Raw genomic sequence first — 21,289 nt, forward strand, 5'->3', positions numbered from 1 at the left:
TAGCATATAAATCAATTTAGAAAAATATATGTATTTGAATATAAGATAAAGTTTTAAATTATTTGGCAATAATAAACTAAACTTTTTTTTTTGTAAATTTTTATTTTCTAAAATTTCATTGAGCTCTCTTGCAATAAGAAACAAGTTACAAAAAATTAAGGTTTATTTACCCCAATTCAAAATTATTAGGAATATAATCATAGAGGTTGAAGTATTTAAAATATTGAACCCAAAATGTTTTATTAGGTAAATTCATGAATGCTGAGCATTCACTGTTAAAATATACTAATACTATTGATAGACTGGTAGAAGCCTAAAATCAAATATTTATTAAATATTTCTATCCATATCTTTTCATAGCTTGGTAATTCATTTCTCTAGCATTAAATAATATTCCATTGTTTGCATGTACTACACTTTCTTTGACCTTTCACTTATGGAAGGATATCTTGGTTGCTTCCAAGCTTTTGTCAGTTATGAATAAAACTACTATAGACATCTTTGTGGGTATAGATTTCATCTTCTTTGGATAAATACCAAGAGCTGCTACTGCTGAATCATCTGGCAAGAATATGTTTAGTTTTGTAAGAAACTGCCAAGTTGTTTTCCATTCTTTATTCTCAATACACATGGAAGAACATTCCTGTTGCTCCACATCCTCACCAACATTTCGTGTTCTGTTGACAGTGCTCTGGATTCTGGGTATGTACTGGTGTCTCTTTTTTGTTTTAATTTGCATTTTCCTGATGACATATGATGTGAAGCATCTTTTTATATGCTTATTTGCCATCTGTAATATTTTCTTTGGTGAGGTATCTGCTAAGGCCTTTGGCTCATTTTTAATCCGGTTTTTCCCCCATTGTTGAGTTTTTAGGGGTCTTTGTGTATTTTTGATTAACAGTCCTTTGCCAGATGTGTATTTTGCAAATTTTTTCTCATAGTCTGTGCTTTGCCTTTTCATTCTCTTGGCATTGTGTTTCACAGAGTAGACATTTTTAAATTCAGTGCTTGTGCTTTTGTAGCTAAAGTTATTGCGAAAACCAAGGTCATTTAAATTTTCTTCTATATTACCTTCTACATGTTTCATGTTTAGGTTTATAATCCAATCTGAGTTAATTTTTGTGAAGAGTGTAGGATATCTGCCTGGATTTATTTTATTTTATATTTTTAGATTTAGCTTCACCATTGCTACAGAACCATTTGTTTAAAAGATTGTATTTTGCTCTCTTGTATTGCTTTTGCTTTTCTATTAAATATAAAATATAATTGATAATATATATTCTGTTGCTTTAATCTAGTCTCTCTGTGGTATTACAATATCATGCTTACAATTATCGTTATGGTAAACTTTTTTTAAAGATTTTATTTATTTATTTGACAGAGAGAGAGATCACAAATGGGCAGAGAGACAGCCAGAGAGAGAGATGAGGAGAAGCAGGCTCCCTGCTGAGCAGAGAACCCAATGCGGGACTCGATCCCTAGCCCCTGGGATCATGACCTGAGCCGGAAGGCAGAGGCTTAACCAACTGAGCCACCCAGGCGCCCAATCGCTTTAGTAAACTTTGAAGTCAGTCCTCAGTCTTTGTTCTCCTTCAACACTATGTTGACTATTGTGAGTCTTTGCCTCTCCATATAAACTTTAAAATAAGTTTGTTAATATTAAAAAAAAAGAACTTGCTGGAATGCATTAATTTTATAGATAAACTTGGAAACCAGTGACCTCTTGAGCTTAGCAGGAATTAGACCATGGACATCAGTTGTCACAGTGGTGCCTCTGGCAGAACCTATTGCAAATCCCTAGGCAAAATGACACCTCAAGGATCTGAGAGAATGTCTAAGAAGTACTTGATACATCCCTTGGGTATGGTTTATTAAAGTGTCCACCTGTCTGAAAGCTGGGGAATCTAGATAAGGGAGGGAAAATTAGTTATGATAAAACATATCAACAAACATCAATAAATTTTGTAAAACTAATTGTCATGGCTCATATACAATATGACCAACAGAGGGACCATCAGAAGGAAAGCATCAGTTATGTTTATTGTGAAATTTTTTATTCAAAATAAAGCAATGTGAGGGGAAGACACAATGAGAAAATTACCATTTTTTAAATGGTAAACATCTTACAAAATGGAATAGGTTTTATATTCTAAGTAGTATATTGAAAAGTAAAACATTGGGGCGCCTGGGTGGCGCAGTGGGTTGGGCTGCTGCCTTCAGCTCGGGTCATGATCTCAGGGTCCTTGGATTGAGCCCCGCATCGGGCTCTCTGCTCCGCAGGGAGCCTGCTTCCCCCTCTCTCTCTCTCTCTCACTGCCTGCCTCTCTGCCTACTTGTGATCTCTGTCTCTCAAATAAATAAATAAAATCTTTAAAAAAAAAGAAAAGAAAAGTAAAACATTAAAAAAATAAAATTTCAGGGGCACCTGGGTGGCTCAGTGGGTTAAGCCGCTGCCTTTGGCTCAGGTCATGATCTCAGGGTCCTGGGATCGAGCCCAGCATCAGGCTCTCTGCTCAGCGGGTAGCCTGCTTCCTCCTATCTCTCTCTGCCTGCCTCTCTGCCTACTTGTGATCTCTGTCTGTCAAATAAATAAATAAAATCTTTAAAAAAAAATAAAATAAAATTTCAATGAAAAAAATTATTTAATTTTTAAAAAGGTTAAAAATAGCAGAACCATTTTTCTTATAACTGGAAAATACACTGTATATACATCTATCAAAATAACTTGTCATGGGGGAGCCTGGGTGGCTCAGTAGGTTAAAGCATCTGCCTTCGGCTCAGGTCATGATTCCAGGATCCTTGGATCGAGGCCCACATCGGGCTCTCAGCTCAGCAGGGAGTCTGCTTCCTCCTCTCTCTCTCTGCCTGACTCTGCCTTATTGTGATCTCTGTCAAATAAATAAATAAAAACTTTTATAATAAATATTTGAAAAATAACTTGTCATGTCTGGAATCAGGAGCATATGGAAAAAAATAATATCTGAGGACAATACTTCTGCCATGTTTTGTGCCTTGCTAATATTTTTAAACAGTCAGGCAAATTTTAGCCTTATTGAAACACCTGCTAAGATACCTGCAGTGCCTTTTGGAGCCCTATGACTATAAAAATTAATTGCAAATATTCAAAATGTTTACTATGGTGTCACTATTTAGGGCCACCACCAAGTATGTTTCAGAAGTAAGCATAACTGTTACTCTTCCATAATGCAAAAGGGCATATTTTCAGGAGTTCCATCTGCTGTACCAGGAGGTGAATCAAGTAATGATTTTTGTCTATAAAATAATTCACTTTTCAATCTAACATTCCTCATTCCACATTATAATAATAAAAACTAGGAGGAGACTAAAACAAACAAACAAATACAACTACAACAACCAGCTTTTTCTACAGTGGAAAAGTAAATATAACCTTAGGAGTAGCCTAAAATTTATTTTTAAATATTTTAAGATAAACGTTTTTGTTAGAAAACCATATATTTTATATTACTAAGAAATAACAGGCAACGTTTTATTAACTTCTAAAAAGTCTAGTTACTTGTATTTATCTATTAACTCATCTCTTTATGAAGTAGAACATGATCACACCTCTTGTATCTACCCAAGTTTGTATGCTTTGGTTGTTTTATGTTTGCTATTTCCTTGCTTAATTTTTACAATATTTGATACATAATAGTATCTTTAAGTCCATCTATGGTTTCACAGAATTTGTTTGAACTTCATAAAAATGTACCATACTTTTTGCACTGTCCTTGTTTTACTTCTCTATTAGCTTTCCAAGTTTTATTCACTTTAGAGTGTGTAGCTATCATTTATTTTTACTCCTCCATAATGCTATGTTTACAAATTTGTGTTTATCTGTACTTTTAAAAATATCTTAATTATATACCATTTCTCATCTCACGTAACACTCATGTTACTTCTACACTTATCAGATATTATGTAACTGAAAACCACAACTCAGCAACAATAGAACACCATTTTTCAAAATTAAATGGCTTACCAGAATTCTTTAATTCTATCCTTTATTTGTATTAGATGACCCTTTATTCTGGTATTTGGCATTGTTCATATGGAGGAAAGCTTATAAGTTGATATTCCATAAATAGAAGGATTTTTATGATCGATTAATTATTTTCATTTAGAATGCATAGAATATGGTTGATTTAATATTTCTTTCTTACTCTCTGCCTGGAACATAGTGCTATCTATGCAATAGCCACTAAAATATTAAGTTAATTACCTAGACTTTAAACTGCATATTAATAGGAATAGCATACAGAACTCTTCTCAGATTGGGACACCTGGGTGGCTCAGTCAGTTAAACGCCTGAGCCTTTAGCTCGGGTCATGATCTTAGGGTCCTGGGACTCAGTTCTGCAACAGATTCCCTGCTTAGCCGGGAGTTTGCTTCTCCCTCATCCTGCTGCTCCCCCTGCTTGTGCTCTCTCTCACTCTCTCTCTTACAAATAAATAAAATTAAAAAAATAAATTCTTCTCAGATAGCTAATATAGAATATCGTCTTTGTATTCATCAAAGGGAAAGTGCCATATAATAATGAAATCCAGACTACTTCAAATTCACTTTTTAACCAGTAAGAAAGTACTGGAAACAAGCCAAAAATGTCTTCAATGAATTAAAGAAATAGATTGATTTTCAATATCTTAATGTTTCTAATGTTAAATTGCAAGATTTTTATACTAGATATCAGTGTAAATATTCATTATACAAGGATATTCTAAAAATAAACCTGAGAAAACTACTTGACATATATGATGACAAAAACCAATGTCAGTTTGGGTAAAACTTACAACACCTACCACCTGAAACTCTTGTTCTATATGGTGCCATCTTGTGATTCTGGGCAGCGGCAGTGAGCCACAGCTTCCAGTCAGCTAGAAGATTACAGGGGTGAACACCTGATATTCTTACAAGCATTCTATATATAGAATATATATATAGAATATATATATTCTTCTTTTTTTAGTGTAATATTTAATAAATTGCATGTGATATTTGATACTTTGTTATAAAATAGGCTTTGCTTAAGATGATTTTGCCCAAATGCAGGCAAATGTAAGTGTTCTGAGTATGTTTAAATAAGCTTAAGGTAAGCTATGATATTTGATAGTTTTGGGGTATTAAATGCATTTTCAATTTTTTATGTGTTTCTCTGTACATAGCCCCCTTGTAAGCTGAGGAACATCTCTATATGTATATGTCGCCTTGGTATGGCTTACATATTATTGGCATGAAACATCTAGAACAGTACGTGTGCCATAGAATTGTCTACAACATCAAACAAGTTTCTTGAAAACTTGTGCCAAAGGGGTTATGTCTTTAAGGATTCTTATTTCAGAAGGGTTCTCTCAAACGTAAGATTTTTCAGAAGTTAAGTGAAAATCTGACCAAACTAAACATTTTTCCATTTTCCCTAGTGAGCAAAGATAGCTAAAATCTATCTGCCATTTTCAACACTGTACTCAACGATTGTAATTCTAATTTAAGAACAGATTATTTATATCAAAACCACATGTTGGCCTAATCTTATACAATATTCATAAGTCACACTCAGACCCTTGGACACTTTTATTTGTTGAGTCTATATGGTACTACGGACATTCATCTTTTTTGACCTCATAGCTTCATGTATGTCTATACTTTTGAAAATACATGCATCATAGTTCCATTGTAAAATGTCTGGGTTATAAAATGTGCTATGCTATCAAAATGGTAATAAGAACATACAAATGACCTGATGTAATGAACTGGACCAGATTGCCAGATATCACATTTCATACCAGAAAGATTCAGTGGTAAGTTTTAAAATGGCCAGCTATACATTGACTGAATTATAACTCATTTAACTTCTTTCTTTGTGTACAGTATTATACATTAGTCAGTATTATAGTAGATAAGTACTTTGGACAGATGTAAATATGCTGTAATAAAAAATGTTTTTCTTCTTTCTTTTAGTCCTTTTTACTTGTAAGACTAGCCACAAATACCACGCCTCCCCCAAAATAATTTGCAATCCAAATTTATCTCTAAATGAATTTATTGCACAGAAAAATATGTATATATATATATATATACACACTTACAGAAGACATGTTCAAAAATAGTTACACAACAGCAGGGCCCTAAATGTAAGCAGTATAGTTGTTTTGTTTTGTTTTGTTTTGTTTTGTTTTGTTTCTTTTAAAAAAAGAGGTTATGTGAAATATTAGGATTTTATTTCCAGGTGTAGTATTTCAAGACAGTTAACTACACCTATGGTGTCAACAGCCTCTTGTTGGCAGTATGATTTTATTGGCTCCATGGAATAACAGAAAGAATTTACTATTGCTTCTTTCTTTTATGACACACACAGAAAAAAAAAATTGACACATTTGCTCAAGACCAACCAGAATCATTTTAACCTATCAAAATTGATGGGAGGCCTTCACTGCCAAAGTCACTGCTGCGTTTTCACAATTCACTGCAGACAATCTGCTACTCCCATTATGATAAAGGAGAGAAGAGTCATAATCAGGGAAGAAAGCTAGATTAATACTTGTAATTATCATTGAATATTTAGCCTGCTATAGGTTTATTATTATTAGTGTCATTTGATAATTTTCTCTCATTTTATTAAACACAACTGTGAGTAATTACGCTACCTAATATTTCTCTGTATTGGCTGACTAGCTAGCAAACATTCATGAAAATATCCATTAGCCACACATATAAAATGCTGCATTATGATGCTGTTGAATCAGAACATACCACTACCTGATCCTGTAGCTCTTTGAGGATTTGCAAATCAATTAATTCTATGTTTATTGGATTCTTCCCATACAATTAGAAAATTTATAATCGAGTCCATGAACATTATTAGTTTTACCATTTTAAACCAGCAATCACACTTTGATTTTTACAACAAAAGCAGAAATATAAACACACACATTTGGATCAGTTTTCTGTTAGTCTGTCTGGACTTCAAAATCCTATTCCTCAAGATGATGCACACCAAAGTTCTGGATTAAACAAGAAATTAGATGGCACCTGAACACTTGGTTTAATATTCTCAAAAGGATTATGCAACTTCTTTCTTACAATATGACATTGTTTTACAAAGATCTACACTTTTATAATGTTAGTATTTATAATAATCAATAAAGTCAATTAATCATGATTAAAAATCAAACATAAAAATTTCTACTTTTTGCTTTTGCCCCCTCCATTTAGAACTTATTTATAGCCTGATAATTCAAAGGTCCCTATGTTTATGAAAATCTGGACAGAAATAGCTCTAAGATCCCATTCAGAACTTGATATTAATCTAAGTCTTTTGGCTCCATTTATCCTGAGAGCAAAGAGTAGGACAAAGGATTTGAGTACTGTTAGTTTATCTGGGAGATTATCCAAGGTAGAAAAGAATGGGAAAGTGATACAGTGAAGAAGCAACTTTGTCAAAGAGGTACATTGTTGATATAATTGTTGTGGATAGAAAATGAAGGCTTGCTTTTACTGAAAGGTCCTGAGAAACTTCTTTAAGTTGTCCTCATGAAGACCTGAAAACTGACAATTTTACCTATGGTTCTTATTTCCACTTCACTGAGAGCTGTCCTCAGAGGACATTAACTCTCCTACACTTTTGGGTTGTGTTGGAGACATTCTAAAATGAGAGAGAGAACATGAGATGCTATCAGTGTTAAGTAACTGCAATTTCCCATGGAACTATCCACCACAGGTTTGGCTATAATCAGGTGTTGGGCCTTGATATCAGAGGGATTTGAGGCAGTATCATTTTAGGTTAATCATTATATCTGAAATTTCCAAAAACTACAACTGATGAAACTTTGATTATAAACCTATAAATATAACAATAAATCTACAGTATTCAAATTATTTTCATAGAAATACACAAACAAAGCATCAACTGATTAATATTTAAATGTTACAAAATACTGAACTGAAAGAATTTGGTCATATAACAACGTGTAAGAAGTAGAGCTTAGGTTTAGGTTAGAAGTCAGGATGCATTTGGGACTCAGTTAAGAAATTGAATGGAGGGACGCCTGGGTGGCTCAGTGGGTTAAGCCGCTGCCTTCGGCTCAGGTCATGATCCCAGGGTCCTGGGACCGAGCCCCAAATCAGGCTCTCTGCTCAGCAGGGAGACTGCTTCCTCCTCTCTCTCTGCCTGCCTCTCTGCCTGCTTGTCATCTCTCTCTGTCAAATAAATAAATAAAATCTTAAAAAAAAAGAAATTGAATGGATGTCTGACTATCTTATAGGTTTGCTAAAAATCAGTGACTTTGTGTTCACGTGTGGCTATGCGGGAATTTTTAACTTTCTCTAAGAAGTTATTAGATTGATTATATAATGGCAGTAAAGGATGGGGAAAAGCAAAGTACAAACCCCATAAAGACAAAGACACTGAGTATGAGAAAAGAGTAATAGATAAGAAGAATCAATGCATTTGAGGAAAATGGGAATTGAAATACACAATGATTGTTGATTTTTTTAGATGCAGAAATCAAAACTAGCTTGCAAGAAGGAAATAACAGAAGACATGTTGTGAAAAGGCAGTAACGTGGAATAAAGGAGTAGGGAGAGCATATCAGGTAATTTGGATAGGAAGGAGTTAGGAGATAATTGCTTGATAAATTTTATATGGCCCACTTAAATGCACAGATTTCTCTTCTTTAAGTTATATGGAGAACAGGGTGTCCTTTCTCTTCCCTTTCAGAGCACCCGAGGTGTACTCTTTCAGACTGAAAACCTGAAAAGCTCAGGACTCAGTTGCTTAAGCACAGCTGAGAGGATATATTTCAATTAAGATTTACAGTTTGCTGTAGGTAGTAGACTGTCAAAAGTGGTTTAACCATATTTTTCATTTAACAAGAAGACTACAGAGAGTGTTTTCTGGTGTTGGTTCAGAGTCTTAAGAAAGTCAAGTGAACTATCTTAGAGGTTTTCATGGCTTTTTATTCACAGTTGCAAAAATTGCCGTTGGAGTTCTCACTATTAAGCCCACATTTCTGGCAGAAAGACAGAGGTAAAAGAGAATGATATCTTGTACGACTGATACTTTGTCATATGGTTACAATGTAACTAGAAAAGAGACAATAAAATATTTGATGTTGTTTTAAGTTTCCTTGTTGTCAATCCCTCAGTGCTTTCTGATACTAAAGGAAAAAGTAGATGGATATTGACCTGGCAACTATCAACACCTGTCAGTCTCTCTTGGATAACCAATATCTCTATAATCTCTTCTTCCCAGTAAAAAAAAAAATAAAATATATTCATAAACCACACTGTGCCATCTCAAGTTACTGCACCAAGATAAAATTACAATGATTTTCAGTTGTTCCAAATGGACAGAATACCCTTCCTTATGATATCATGTCTTATAAGATAGATAATTGGCTTGCTACCAATATACCCAGATGAGACTGTGGAAGAGATAGGAAAAAAATAATAATATTTATTTATTCCTTGGGTTGACCCTGTTTACACAGATGCATTACTATTAGAAAAGGTTGGTTTGGGACATTGGAATGAATTTACTTAATGGGTCTGTATGTAATTGGGTTGGAGAAAATTTTTAATTTCTACAAAAATTATTAGAATTCTATCTTATTCCCTTTTGATAATTTTCACATGTTAACAAAGCCAACGTTTTTGTCTAGCAGACAAGATCTTAAATCCTAACAAAACTCAATTTTTTCCTTTTTTTTTTTTAAGTTTGAGAGCCTCATGTTCTCTCATGCTGCTTTAAATACAACTCAAAAAAACAAAAGGAGCTAAATGGGGCAGTAAGCCCAGTCTTTTTATTTTAATTTATTTATCTTATTTTTAATTAAAAAATTAAAGATTGTATTTATTTATTTGAGAGAGAGAGAGCATGAGTGGGGCAGGGGGATGTAGCTGCAGAGAGAGTCTGAGAAGTATACTCCCTAATGAGCAGGAAGCCCGATATGGGGCTCGATCCCAGGATCCTGACTGAGATCATGACCAGAGACAAAGGCAGATACATGTGCAAAATCCCTTTTTTTCTGGGAAACAATACTTTACAAGAGATGTTTGAAAAAGTACTGGGGAAACAACTTTAATCAGAGATACAAAAATTTAATTGACTTCTGTAAAGCTACAGGGATCCAAATGATGGGAATCCCAGGCCGTTTAGGTTGTGGACCACAGAGTATTCTTCTCTGTAATATTTTATTTTCTTCCGTGTCTACTAACTCCAGTCCAAGTTCACTGATCTCTTTTTAGATAGTGCAAAACATGGCAAAGAATACCAAACAAGTGCCCAATATTCTACATTTTTTACATCATTTCTAACATATAGAAGTGTGTTATCAAGGCTGGTTCTGTGAACAAACCTAGTTATGCTAAAGTGTGTTTTGTTCTCCAAAAATTAAATTCATGATTATCACACAATTATAAAATACTTGTGTCAAGAATTTTTATTCAAAAATTAATAAGAGAAGCAGATATTAAAACTAGTTCACATGGTTATTTGGGATATAAGCAGAGTTGTGCAGCAGAAGTGCTCTGGGCCCATAATTTGGGTTATAGAATTTATGTTTTCTAATGAAAAATCACTAACTTGCATTATTGTTAACAAGAATCCTGTGCATTACCATCAGTTTTCTCCATTATAACCTCTTGCTCTACAGTTTGTAAATAACTTTGTCAATAGCAAGCTAATAAACGGGGTGACTCCAATGGATTGAGATAATCTCCAGAGTTTCTGCTACATAATGAACAGGACTCCATTGAAAGGACACCTAAGAGTTTATTTTGCCCAAAAATTTGATCACTTTTTTCACTGTCCTTACCTATTTTCCAAACCTAGTTCTTTTCAGTCTACAGACAACCCTGTATCTGACTGACTTGTTAATTCTGGGAATGTCTTGCAGATTAATTTGCTTGCCCGAGGTGGTTCCTCTAATTGATGTCTAAGAACCCTAATTAGTTAAGAAAACTTTTATTTTAACATTTTCATTGCTATTTATTATTATTATTATTATTATTATTGCTAATATCTCTATTATAAATAATTCACAAGGGCATCTTTCTGACAAAAGACAAAGAGCTGGCTACTAGTAGAAAAAGTACATTTGACTCTGTCAGTGAAAGTGGTAAAGGGATTTGAGAAAATAAGGCAAAGCAGTGGAATTATGTGTTAAAACTTTAAATATTATAGACACATTTACTTAATTTCTAATACTGCTTATAATTAAAAAAGATGTTTTCCATGAACCACGCATTACAACAAATATATTGTTTATACAGATTAAATTTTCATCAAAAGGGACGCCTGGGTGGCTCAGTTGGTTAAGCAGCTGCCTTTGGCTCAGGTCATGATCCCAGCATCCTGGGATCGAGTCCCGCATCTGGCTCCTTGCTCGGCCGGAGCCTGCTTCTCCCTCTACCTCTGCCTGCCATTCTGTCTGCCTGTGCTTGCTCTCTCGCCCACTCTCTCTGAGAAAGAAATAAAATCTTAAAATAAATAAATAAATTTTCATCAAAAAATTATAAGTGTATTTTTTTGTAGGATCATGATAAGCATTTTGCAGATGAGAAAAGTGAAATTTAGAAAAGTATGTCTCTTCAAATCCCTCATACAATATCTGGCCTAGATAGAAGGATATACTATCACAATTGAGGAAGATAATTGAGATTACTTAAAATGATAAACTTTACTGTATAGGGTTTTTTACAAGTTTGCCACAGATTCACATTTTTTAAAATATATATCTATTTGTGTAAAGAGAATGCACTGAGAAGTAAAAAGATAGTGATATATCAGTGCTACCAACTAATGGCTATAATATCATCACCTTATTTATGAACAATGAAACAGTGTGTAATATTTAAATAAATTTAAATAAATTCCTATTTATTTTATATATTTATAAATTTAAATGAATTCCTATTTATTTATTATTAAAGAAATTCCTCTAACAAACAGTATGTTTTGAAGGTTGCTAGCAGGAAAGTGTTGTACGACATGGAAGTAATCAGAAAATGTGATCTAAAATTCTGCTTTCAAGGGCGCCTGGGTGGCTCAGTGGGTTAAAATTCTGCTTTCAAGAAGCTATAACAGTAAGTACTGAGCATTAGCTATTATATGCTATGGATGAATAACTGAAATCTACATTTGAAACTATTGGTACACTATATGTTACCTAATTGAATTTTAAAAAGTTAATAAAAAAAACCACTATTTTATAAAACAATATTCCCAACAGGCTCTTTTGCTTTAAAATACTCACTTTGTTTCCTCTCCGAGAGAACACCAAATGGCAGATGACGCCGGTGCTGCGGGAGGGCCCGGAGGGCCCGGGGGCCCTGGAATGGGAGGCCGCGGCAATTTCCGCGGTGGCTTCGGCAGAGGCATCCGGGGCCGGGGCCGGGGCCGGGGCCGTGGTCGGGGCCGGGGCCGAGGCCGCGGAGCTCGCGGGGGCAAGGCCGCGGACAAGGAGTGGATCCCCGTCACCAAGCTGGACCGCCTGGTCAAAGACAAGAAGATCAAGTCCCTGGAGGAGATCTATCTCTTCTCCCTGCCCATCAAGGAGTCTGAGATCATCGACTTCTTCCTGGGAGCCTCCCTCAAGGACGAGGTTTTGAAGATCATGCCTGTGCAGAAGCAGACGCGTGCGGGCCAGCGGACCAGGTTCAAGGCATTTGTCGCCATCGGAGATTACAATGGACACGTCGGTTTGGGTGTCAAGTGTTCCAAGGAGGTAGCCACTGCCATCCGCGGAGCCATCATTCTGGCGAAGCTTTCCATTGTCCCTGTGCGGCGAGGCTACTGGGGGAACAAGATCGGCAAGCCCCACACTGTCCCGTGCAAGGTGACTGGCCGCTGTGGCTCTGTGCTGGTGCGTCTCATCCCCGCCCCCAGAGGCACTGGCATTGTCTCGGCCCCTGTGCCCAAGAAACTGCTGATGATGGCTGGTATTGACGACTGCTACACCTCGGCCAGGGGCTGCACTGCCACCCTAGGGAACTTTGCCAAGGCTACTTTCGATGCCATCTCCAAGACCTACAGCTATCTCACCCCTGATCTCTGGAAGGAGACTGTGTTCACCAAGTCTCCCTATCAGGAGTTCACGGACCATCTTGTGAAGACCCACACCAGAGTCTCTGTTCAGAGGACCCAGGCTCCAGCTGTGGCTACTACATAGTTTTATACAAGAAAAATAAACTGAACTAAAGCTTGAAAAAAAAAATACTCACTTTGTAATGAGAGTCATTACTTTTGTCTAGCCAAATCTTATAGCACTGTTTATCCCTTCCCTGCTTTATCCTTTCCCAGTATCAATAAAGGCTCACTTGGGTTACCTAGAAGCCATGAGAAAGCTTGTAATAGATCTGGCTGGTTTTCACCAGCAATTTGACCACCATGTGCACAGGGAAGTCTATTGATAAAGGCTTTATTGCAATAAGTTGCAAATACATGGATGATTTTGAATTCTCTTTCTTGAGGTCTTGTTTCATGATAATAAATTTAGGGTGGCTTATTGGAATGGATGTTATTAACATATCTTCATAGTTATAAGCACATGGAATTGTAAAATAGATGAATGAATGTGGCATTACTGACAACTGTCCTCATTTTGAAATCAAATTACAGTGTACTAAGATGAGGAAGCAAAGCAGATTTGGGATTATGAGTGAAATAATTTAAAAAAAGTCTTGGGGTATGATCAGACTATTGGGTAATTCAGTAGAAAAATGTCTACTGATTGAGATTCTGTGTTCCCTGATTTCAGAGAGAAGTTAAGATAAATAAGTAACACGAGGAGACTAGGAAGCCAAACATAAGTGATAATTTTGTGCCAGGGTGTGTTTACATCTGTTTATCTTCTTGCTTTACCACTAAGGTTGCTCCTAGAGGAGAGTTTAAATATGTGTTGGAGCTAATCTCTGTGGATTACACAAGAAACCACATCCTACAGCTCTCCCTGAAACACCCCTTATGATTTCAATGTAATTTGGTTTTTGCATTTTTAGAAATAACAAAATACTTTGCAAACTCATCTACTTTATTACCATCACAAGTGAGTCAGCTGACTCCACATTTTAACACAGTGACGGTCACAGAGGAATGGAGGAATGAGTAGAGTTATCAATATATGTGCTTTTAAGAAGTATGACAGGGTAGCAGCTATTTCCAGGAACCAAAACATGGGTCAGCAGCTGTGCAGGAAAGGTGATGGAATAAATGACTCATTTCAGAGGAGTTCTATAACATATTAGTTCTATAATGTATCTTCAGCCCCCAATTACCCGCTTTGATCTAAAGATAAGGATTTACAGTTAAGGTCCCATTTATGATTTGACTGGTGTGGTCTGAATCATGTTTACTATTGTTTTGACTATTACTTGAAGCCTATAGTAGTACTTGGGATATGTGTTGTGTATTCTGTGAACATGTGCTATTTTTAGATTAGATAATTTCTGTCTCGAACCCCTGTTCATTTGTTTGTTTTTGTTTATTTGATAGTGGTTTCAGTAAATGGATATATCTGAAAAATTGCAAAGCCACTATTAAAACAAGTTATTATTATATATAGCATGGAATTGCACATTCCTCCTTTGAATCCGACAGAGCTTCACCATATCCTTAACAATTTGGGAAAAACATGCTATTGTTTTTCTTTATAAAATTTCTCCTGTTAGGCTGTGATGGTTGTCATCAGCAGTAACTCCTCTGAAGGCTTTGTCAAAAGAGTTGAAAAAATTGGAAAGGTGTGTGAATGAAGCTGTTTGCTGAATATAAAGAAAAGAGCATTGAAGTACAATTCACACTCTTACTTCTCCTTCTATGCTTTCAGATGTTTGACATTTGAAAATTTTGCTTCTAGAAGAGATGCCCTATATAATTCTTACTTTAAGGAGCAAGTTGCTTTTATAATTTTTTTATTATTCTACCATTCCAGTATTTCCATTTAAATTAAATTCAATACCATTTAAAAAAAATCAAAAGTGCAGCCAGTATTCAATTCCTGGGCTAAATAATTTTAGAAAGCTTTGTGTTATTGAACCTACAGGGTTTTTCTGTAGTTTTAACTCTTTCTTTCTGTGATTTTTCCCATTAGTCACGTAAGTGACTGCAATATAACAGACATTGAGGATAAAGAAGGACTGAATAGAACAATCCTTGGCCTCATGAAGTTGAGAATCTAGCAAGGGAGTCAAACAATTCAATCATTCAGAGACAATTTATTGAGTGCCTGGCCTAAAATGAGCACAACAAAACCCCAGGCCAGAGGAATCATTTTAATGGGAGAGATAGATAATAGGTAAGCCAACTTTAAAAAAAAAAATCGTACTGCTTTTTCTTTAATAGAGATGCATATTTGAACTAAATAAGCACATTTTTAAAAGAGCAGTGATTGAGAAGAGGTTTTTTAACTGAGTGGTCCGAAAGGGCCTCCCTGAAAAAGTCTGTTTTGAACAGATTTCTGAATAATATCAGCTAGGAAGCTGCGTAAAAATCTCAGGGATGGGTGATTTTTCCAGTCGAAAAACTGTAAAGGCTCCAAAGTCACAATAGAGCTATAAGTTTCTCTAATAAAGTAACTTCTGACAAAGAATGAGAAGAAATAACTAACCCAGGTTTGAAAGAAAAGGGACAGACTTTCTATGGAATTCATATTTAATTAAAGCTCTAAAGGACAAAAATACAATAGAGCAAAATTCTGGTCACGCTGATATACCTAACGAAAGTTCATAAACAAGGTGTGGGTAGCAAAGAGTGTGTGGGAATGTTGGTAAGAACAGTGGGGAAGAGTCATCCCTGAACATGTTCTTAAATGAAGCAATTCTTGGGTTGTATTAAAGGGTAAATTGGAGTTTGCCTAAGTGATTAGAGAAGGATGCCTCAGCTTATGGAAGTTCAAAGCCATAAAGATGTGATAAACTACTGCAGATATTTTCATGTATATTTGTTGTTGCTTCTAGTAATGGTGATCTAAAAACTCCTACTTAAGACAACTAAAAATCCAGACAAAATAGCTTTTAAAGTTAAAAATATCAGAATGATTATAAAAATAAGTGAGGGATTACTGGGCCAAAATACGAAATACAATGAGAGCCTAGAGATATATGCCCTGAAGCCATTTTAGCTATGAGAGCATTTGAAACTGCTAAAACACACTGAGCTGTGTTGTTAATAGACTCTTGATACTAGAAAAACAAATCCAGCAGCAATCAAATTTGAGGACTTTGGTACAACCCAAATTTAAGTTGAGATCCCCAAAGCACAAGGAGAAGCAGAAATAAGACTATAGCCTACCTTGCCTTCTGTGTAAACTGAGAAAGCCAATCACTGAATTTGGAGTATGATTGTCTTGTAGAGTCTCAGATATAAGAGAAAATCCTACCAAGGAGGACCATACCGTTATTATAGCTCTTAATTATCCCTACTCAATAAGAGTTTCAAATATAATGTCTTGAACATAGCAAAATGTAACAAAGCACACAAAGAAAAACCATTAACAAGATTTGATAGACAAAATGGGATTAAGTATGATGTTAAAATGATCAATAAAGATTGTAAAATGGCTTGATTACTCTGCTCAAAGAAATGAGAGGGGAAGCAAATTGAACAAAAAACTGACACTAAAAATGATATTGAGAAAGGTTTTATAAATGAACCAAATGGATACTCTAGAACTTTAAAGATATGACAGCTAATTTAAGATACCACAGGGGTGCCTGGGTGGCTCACTTAATTAAACCTCCAATTCTTTTTCCTTTTTTTTTAACACCTTACTTTTATTTTATCTCTTTCAATTTGGCTCAGGTCATGATGTCATGGTTGTGAAATAGAGCCCAGAGTTGGGCTCTGTGCTGAGCCTGGAGCCTGCTTAAGATTCTTTTCCCTTCTTTTTCTATCCCTCCCTGCACTCTCACTTGCTCACTCTCTCTTGCTTGCAAATAAATAGATAGATAGATAGATAGATAATAGACAAAGAAAAATAAAAGCAGATTATGAAAATAAATATAAAGATTTTGAAATGAAAACAAGTTCAAAATAAAATAGAGAAGACCTACACAGCTAAAAGTTCATTCAGAAAATCTACTATTAAAGAAGTCAGTATGACACAGTGTTAAGATATCAAAAGAAATGAAATCTTGCCATTTGCGACAACATGGATGGAACTAGAGCGTATCATGCTTAGCGAAATAAGTCAAGCAGAGAAAGACAACTATCATATGATCTCCCTGATATGAGGAAGTGGTGATGCAACATGGGGGCTTTAGTGGGTAGGAGAAGAATAAATGAAACAAGATGGGATTGGGAGGGAGACAAACCATAAGTGACTCTTAATCTCACAAAACAAAATGAGGGTTGCTGGGGGGAGGGGGTTTGGGAGAAGGGGGTGTGATTATGGACATTTGGGAGGGTATGTGCTTTCGTGAGTGCTGTGAAGTGTGTAAACCTGGTGATTCACAGACCTGTACCCCTGGGGATAAAAATATATGTTTATAAAAAATAAAAAGTTAAAAAAAAAAAAAAGATTTGAGCATGTACTTTACAGAAAGGGTAATCCAAATGGCCACTCATATATAAAAACTGTTTATCTTTATTATGAATCTGGAATTAAATTAAATTAAATTAAAAATAAATTAAAACCTAAAATGACATACTATTACACACTTACCATATTGGGCAACAGTAAAATTGCCTTGCAAGAATGTGAAAGAATGAAAGTGCCCATAATAAAAACATTTGAGGTAAGTTGGACAATATTTAGAAAACTTAAAAATAAAAATAAAAATTTGGTCCATTCCTAGAAATACAACATGGAACTAAATGAATATTTTCACCAGGATATGCAAACAGATGATTATAGCTATTTCATTCATAACGGCAGTTCAGTAGTGGTCTATTTGCACAATGTTACATTAAATAAGAGAGAATATTAACAAACTGGGAGGAGGGGCTAGGTTGTTATCAGAAACAGATCTTCTATGGTGCTGATTATGTTCTATTTCTCAAAATCTTTAAGTTAAAAAAGTTTTCAAATTTATATCTAGATAGATAGATGATAGATAGACAGATATCCCAGAAGCTGCAATGCTAGGCTAAGACCAGGCTTTAAAGGGCTTTTCTATACTCTACTAAATACTTGAAACCATTCATTATATCATAGCTCAGTGTTCAAATCTCCATTTGTTTCCTCAGGTTCCTAATATTTACCTTAAGGTGACCTGATTCAGACTTTTGATCACCTTTGTCTAAATATTTCTATTTTAACAAAGTCCTTTTTAACACTGAGAGACTAAAACTTAGAAAAATACTCTGATTGTTATCTCACTAGGGTGGAAAATATATAGTTACCCATTAACTAATGATATCCATGTCTACATTAGATCCGTGGCATTTTTAATTCTTGGGAGCTTTTGGTTAAATGAAATTTTTAAGCTTCCTTTAAAGGAAGCTTTAAGCCATCACCACATGAATAAAATTAAAGAACCAAATGAAAACAGGCCAAGTATTTACAGAGTAATAGAATGTGCAGTGGAAAGAGTACAATTCTGAAATCATAAAGCCTAAATTAGTGTGATGCATTTTTGCTACCCATGTAATCATAAACCAGTTATCTAAATGTGTTAGCCTCAGTTTTTTCACCCATGAAATGGTGATGATAATACTTATTATGCAGCGTTGTTGTGTGGATGTGATGAAGCATGGAGCATGAGAGTCTCATATTCCATGCTAAAATGATAGCTATTTTTATACTTATAATAATTCTAGTAATAGTAATTAAATTGTTCAAAATGGTAATATTCATTTATATTGAGGCATTGTATTGACTATTATTAGACACATTTACCAACATAAATTTCATTTTACTTTACCCCCTCTGAGGATATATATTCCCTAATTCAATATGAATCTCCTTATGAATAATAATTATCATAATAAATATGCTGATTTTTCTTCTATTTTTTTTTTTTTCAGAGCTTTTATATTTGAGTTTATTCTTCATTTAACTTTTAAAACACTACTATAGTTGAATATTAAAACAAAAACAATAGCAAGTAGTGAGCTATGATTATAGTCCTTCACTCATTCACTACTGCACATAAAATGCCAGCAGTGTTATTCACTGGCCCCATTAAGAGGTCTGACACTGAACACCACCCCTGGGATGATGTTCATCATCCTCATATGCTTCCCCATTGTAATGGCGCCGTCTTTCCTGATTTGGATCAAAGTCCACCAGTTCTACCTGGTCCATTTCATCAGTCTCTTCTACTTCCTTCCTCTCAGGTAGGAGTTTTTCCAGCAAAGAGAGTTTATCAGGAGACAGAAAGCCATTCTCAGGAAAATTTACCTTAAATTCGATGATGAGGCGACCCTTCTCATATGGCCTACGATAAATTGGCATGCCTTCATTTAGCACACACTTGATATCTCCATGCTTGACAATTTGACCTGGATGAGAGGTGATGACAATGGTTCGGTTGTCAAGAGTAGATATTGGCTTTTGAAAACCGCACAGTGCTTCAACCAGCTGTATGTCCATACACATGAAAAGGTCTTCTCCTCGCCGAGTAAAAACAGCATGATCCTTCTGATCTAAAACAATGATAATATCTCCTGGTTCCAGTCCTGGTTCTTGGTCTCCCTCACCATGGAATGTTATCTTCTGGCCATCTTTCATGCCTTTGTCAATATGAACTTCTAGAATCTTCTTCTCTCGAACTATCTTCCTTCCATTGCAGCTTTTACATCTATCTTTAGGACTGATCCGTTCCCCATGGCCCTGGCACTCCATGCACACAGACTGAATTTGCTGAACCATTCCAGGTCCTATCTGATGAATTCTTATTTGCATTCCAGTACCTCGGCAATTGGGACAACACTCAACTGCTCCTTTCTTACCACCTCGGCCTTCACATTTATCGCAAATCACATTCTTTTGCAGAGCTAGTTTTCTTGTTGCACCGTTATATAAATCTTCTAAGGTTACTGAGAGCTGATGCACAACATTTTTACCTCTCCTTTCTCTCTGCATTCTTCCTCCTCCTCCAAAAAACATATCAAAGATGTCCATGGGGGAGCCAAAACCACCACCAGCTCCACCTTCTTTAATTGCCTGTTCACCTCCTTTGTCATATAATTCCCTTTTCTTTGCATCAGAGAGTACTTCATAAGCTTGAGAAATCTGTTTAAACTTCTCTCCTTCATTTGGATTCTTATCAGGGTGGTACTTCAAAGCCAGTTTCCTGTAGGCCTTTTTCAGTTCTTCTTGGGTGGCATTGGGTTTGACCCCCAAAACATCATAATAAGTGGTTTCTTTCACCATTTTCTACAGCCGGTGAGAGGGCCGAGGCCGATGTGGGGGAGCGGGAAGGAGCGCGTTGCTGGGCGCAGCTCGGGTAGCCGCCGCTCCTCCGCGTCTCACCGAGCGTTCTGGAAAGTTCCTTCTATTTGTTTTTAAGGAGGTATCCTTTACTGTTGAACATAAAGAAACTTAAGCAAGTCTGTCTTATTCAAACTTTGCATGCTGCTTTCTTATGAAACTAGATTATAGAGTTGTATGAAATAAATTCATGCAGTTAAGACATTGATGTTTGGAACACTGGGTGGTCAGTTTAGTATTTTAAAAGAAGATATTAAATTTAAACCTTAAAACTGAGCTCTTTCAGCCTTTTTTATAGACCATCCTTCATGCTTCATAAGTACTCCTCCATTGTAAACTAAGTAATAGTTTTTGTCACAGTGTATATACCAAAAATGGATTTTATATTCTATTATTTCAGAGTTAGTTGCAGTTTCTACTGCCTTACTTCCTTTTTTGAAAAATAGATTAATTCTACAAAAAGTTTTTTCCAGCTTTATTGAAAAAAATCGACATATTTGTAAATTTAAGAAATGATTTCTTATAACATTGCAAACTTTTAACATTGTGTAAATTTTGTACAATTTGATAAATTGGTATACATCTTTATTGCAATATAATCTACACAAAAATGTTAATACATCTACTATCTCGTATAGTTGCCACTGTTTTTTATGCATGTATCGTAAGGAATTTTAAGATCTACTCTCTTAGCAACTTTTATGTATATAGTATAGTAGAGATAAACTTCAGAGGTCTTGTGGGTTTTGTTCCAGACTGCCTCAATAAAGTGATTATCTCAATAAACTAAGTCAAATTATTATATTTTTTGGTTTCCCAGTGCATATAAAAAATTATGTTTCCCAGTGCATATAAAAAATAAAAACTATACTGCACTGTTCAAAAGCATTATGTTTTTAAAGAAA

At 35.3% G+C, this 21,289-nt stretch overlaps 1 protein-coding gene across 1 annotated transcript; it reads right to left on the bottom strand.

Annotated features, from left to right (window-relative positions):
* Window positions 1-19,009: 19,009 nt before the first annotated feature.
* LOC309856977 (dnaJ homolog subfamily A member 1) lies at window positions 19,010-20,446 on the bottom strand. Its single transcript, XM_082749919.1, has one exon. It carries the CDS (start codon window positions 20,325-20,327, stop codon window positions 19,134-19,136), a length of 1,194 nt encoding a protein of 397 aa, XP_082606045.1. The 5' UTR covers window positions 20,328-20,446; the 3' UTR covers window positions 19,010-19,133.
* Window positions 20,447-21,289: the final 843 nt, after the last annotated feature.

The sequence above is a fragment of the Mustela nivalis genome (assembly GCF_964662115.1).
Source record: "Mustela nivalis genome assembly, contig: HAP1_SCAFFOLD_53, whole genome shotgun sequence".
Lineage (NCBI taxonomy): Eukaryota > Metazoa > Chordata > Mammalia > Carnivora > Mustelidae > Mustela > Mustela nivalis.

Bases quoted from the DNA above. Each gene is read 5' to 3' on its own strand.
- LOC309856977 (XM_082749919.1), bottom strand. From the start codon at position 20,327: ATGGTGAAAGAAACCACTTATTATGATGTTTTGGGGGTCAAACCCAAT.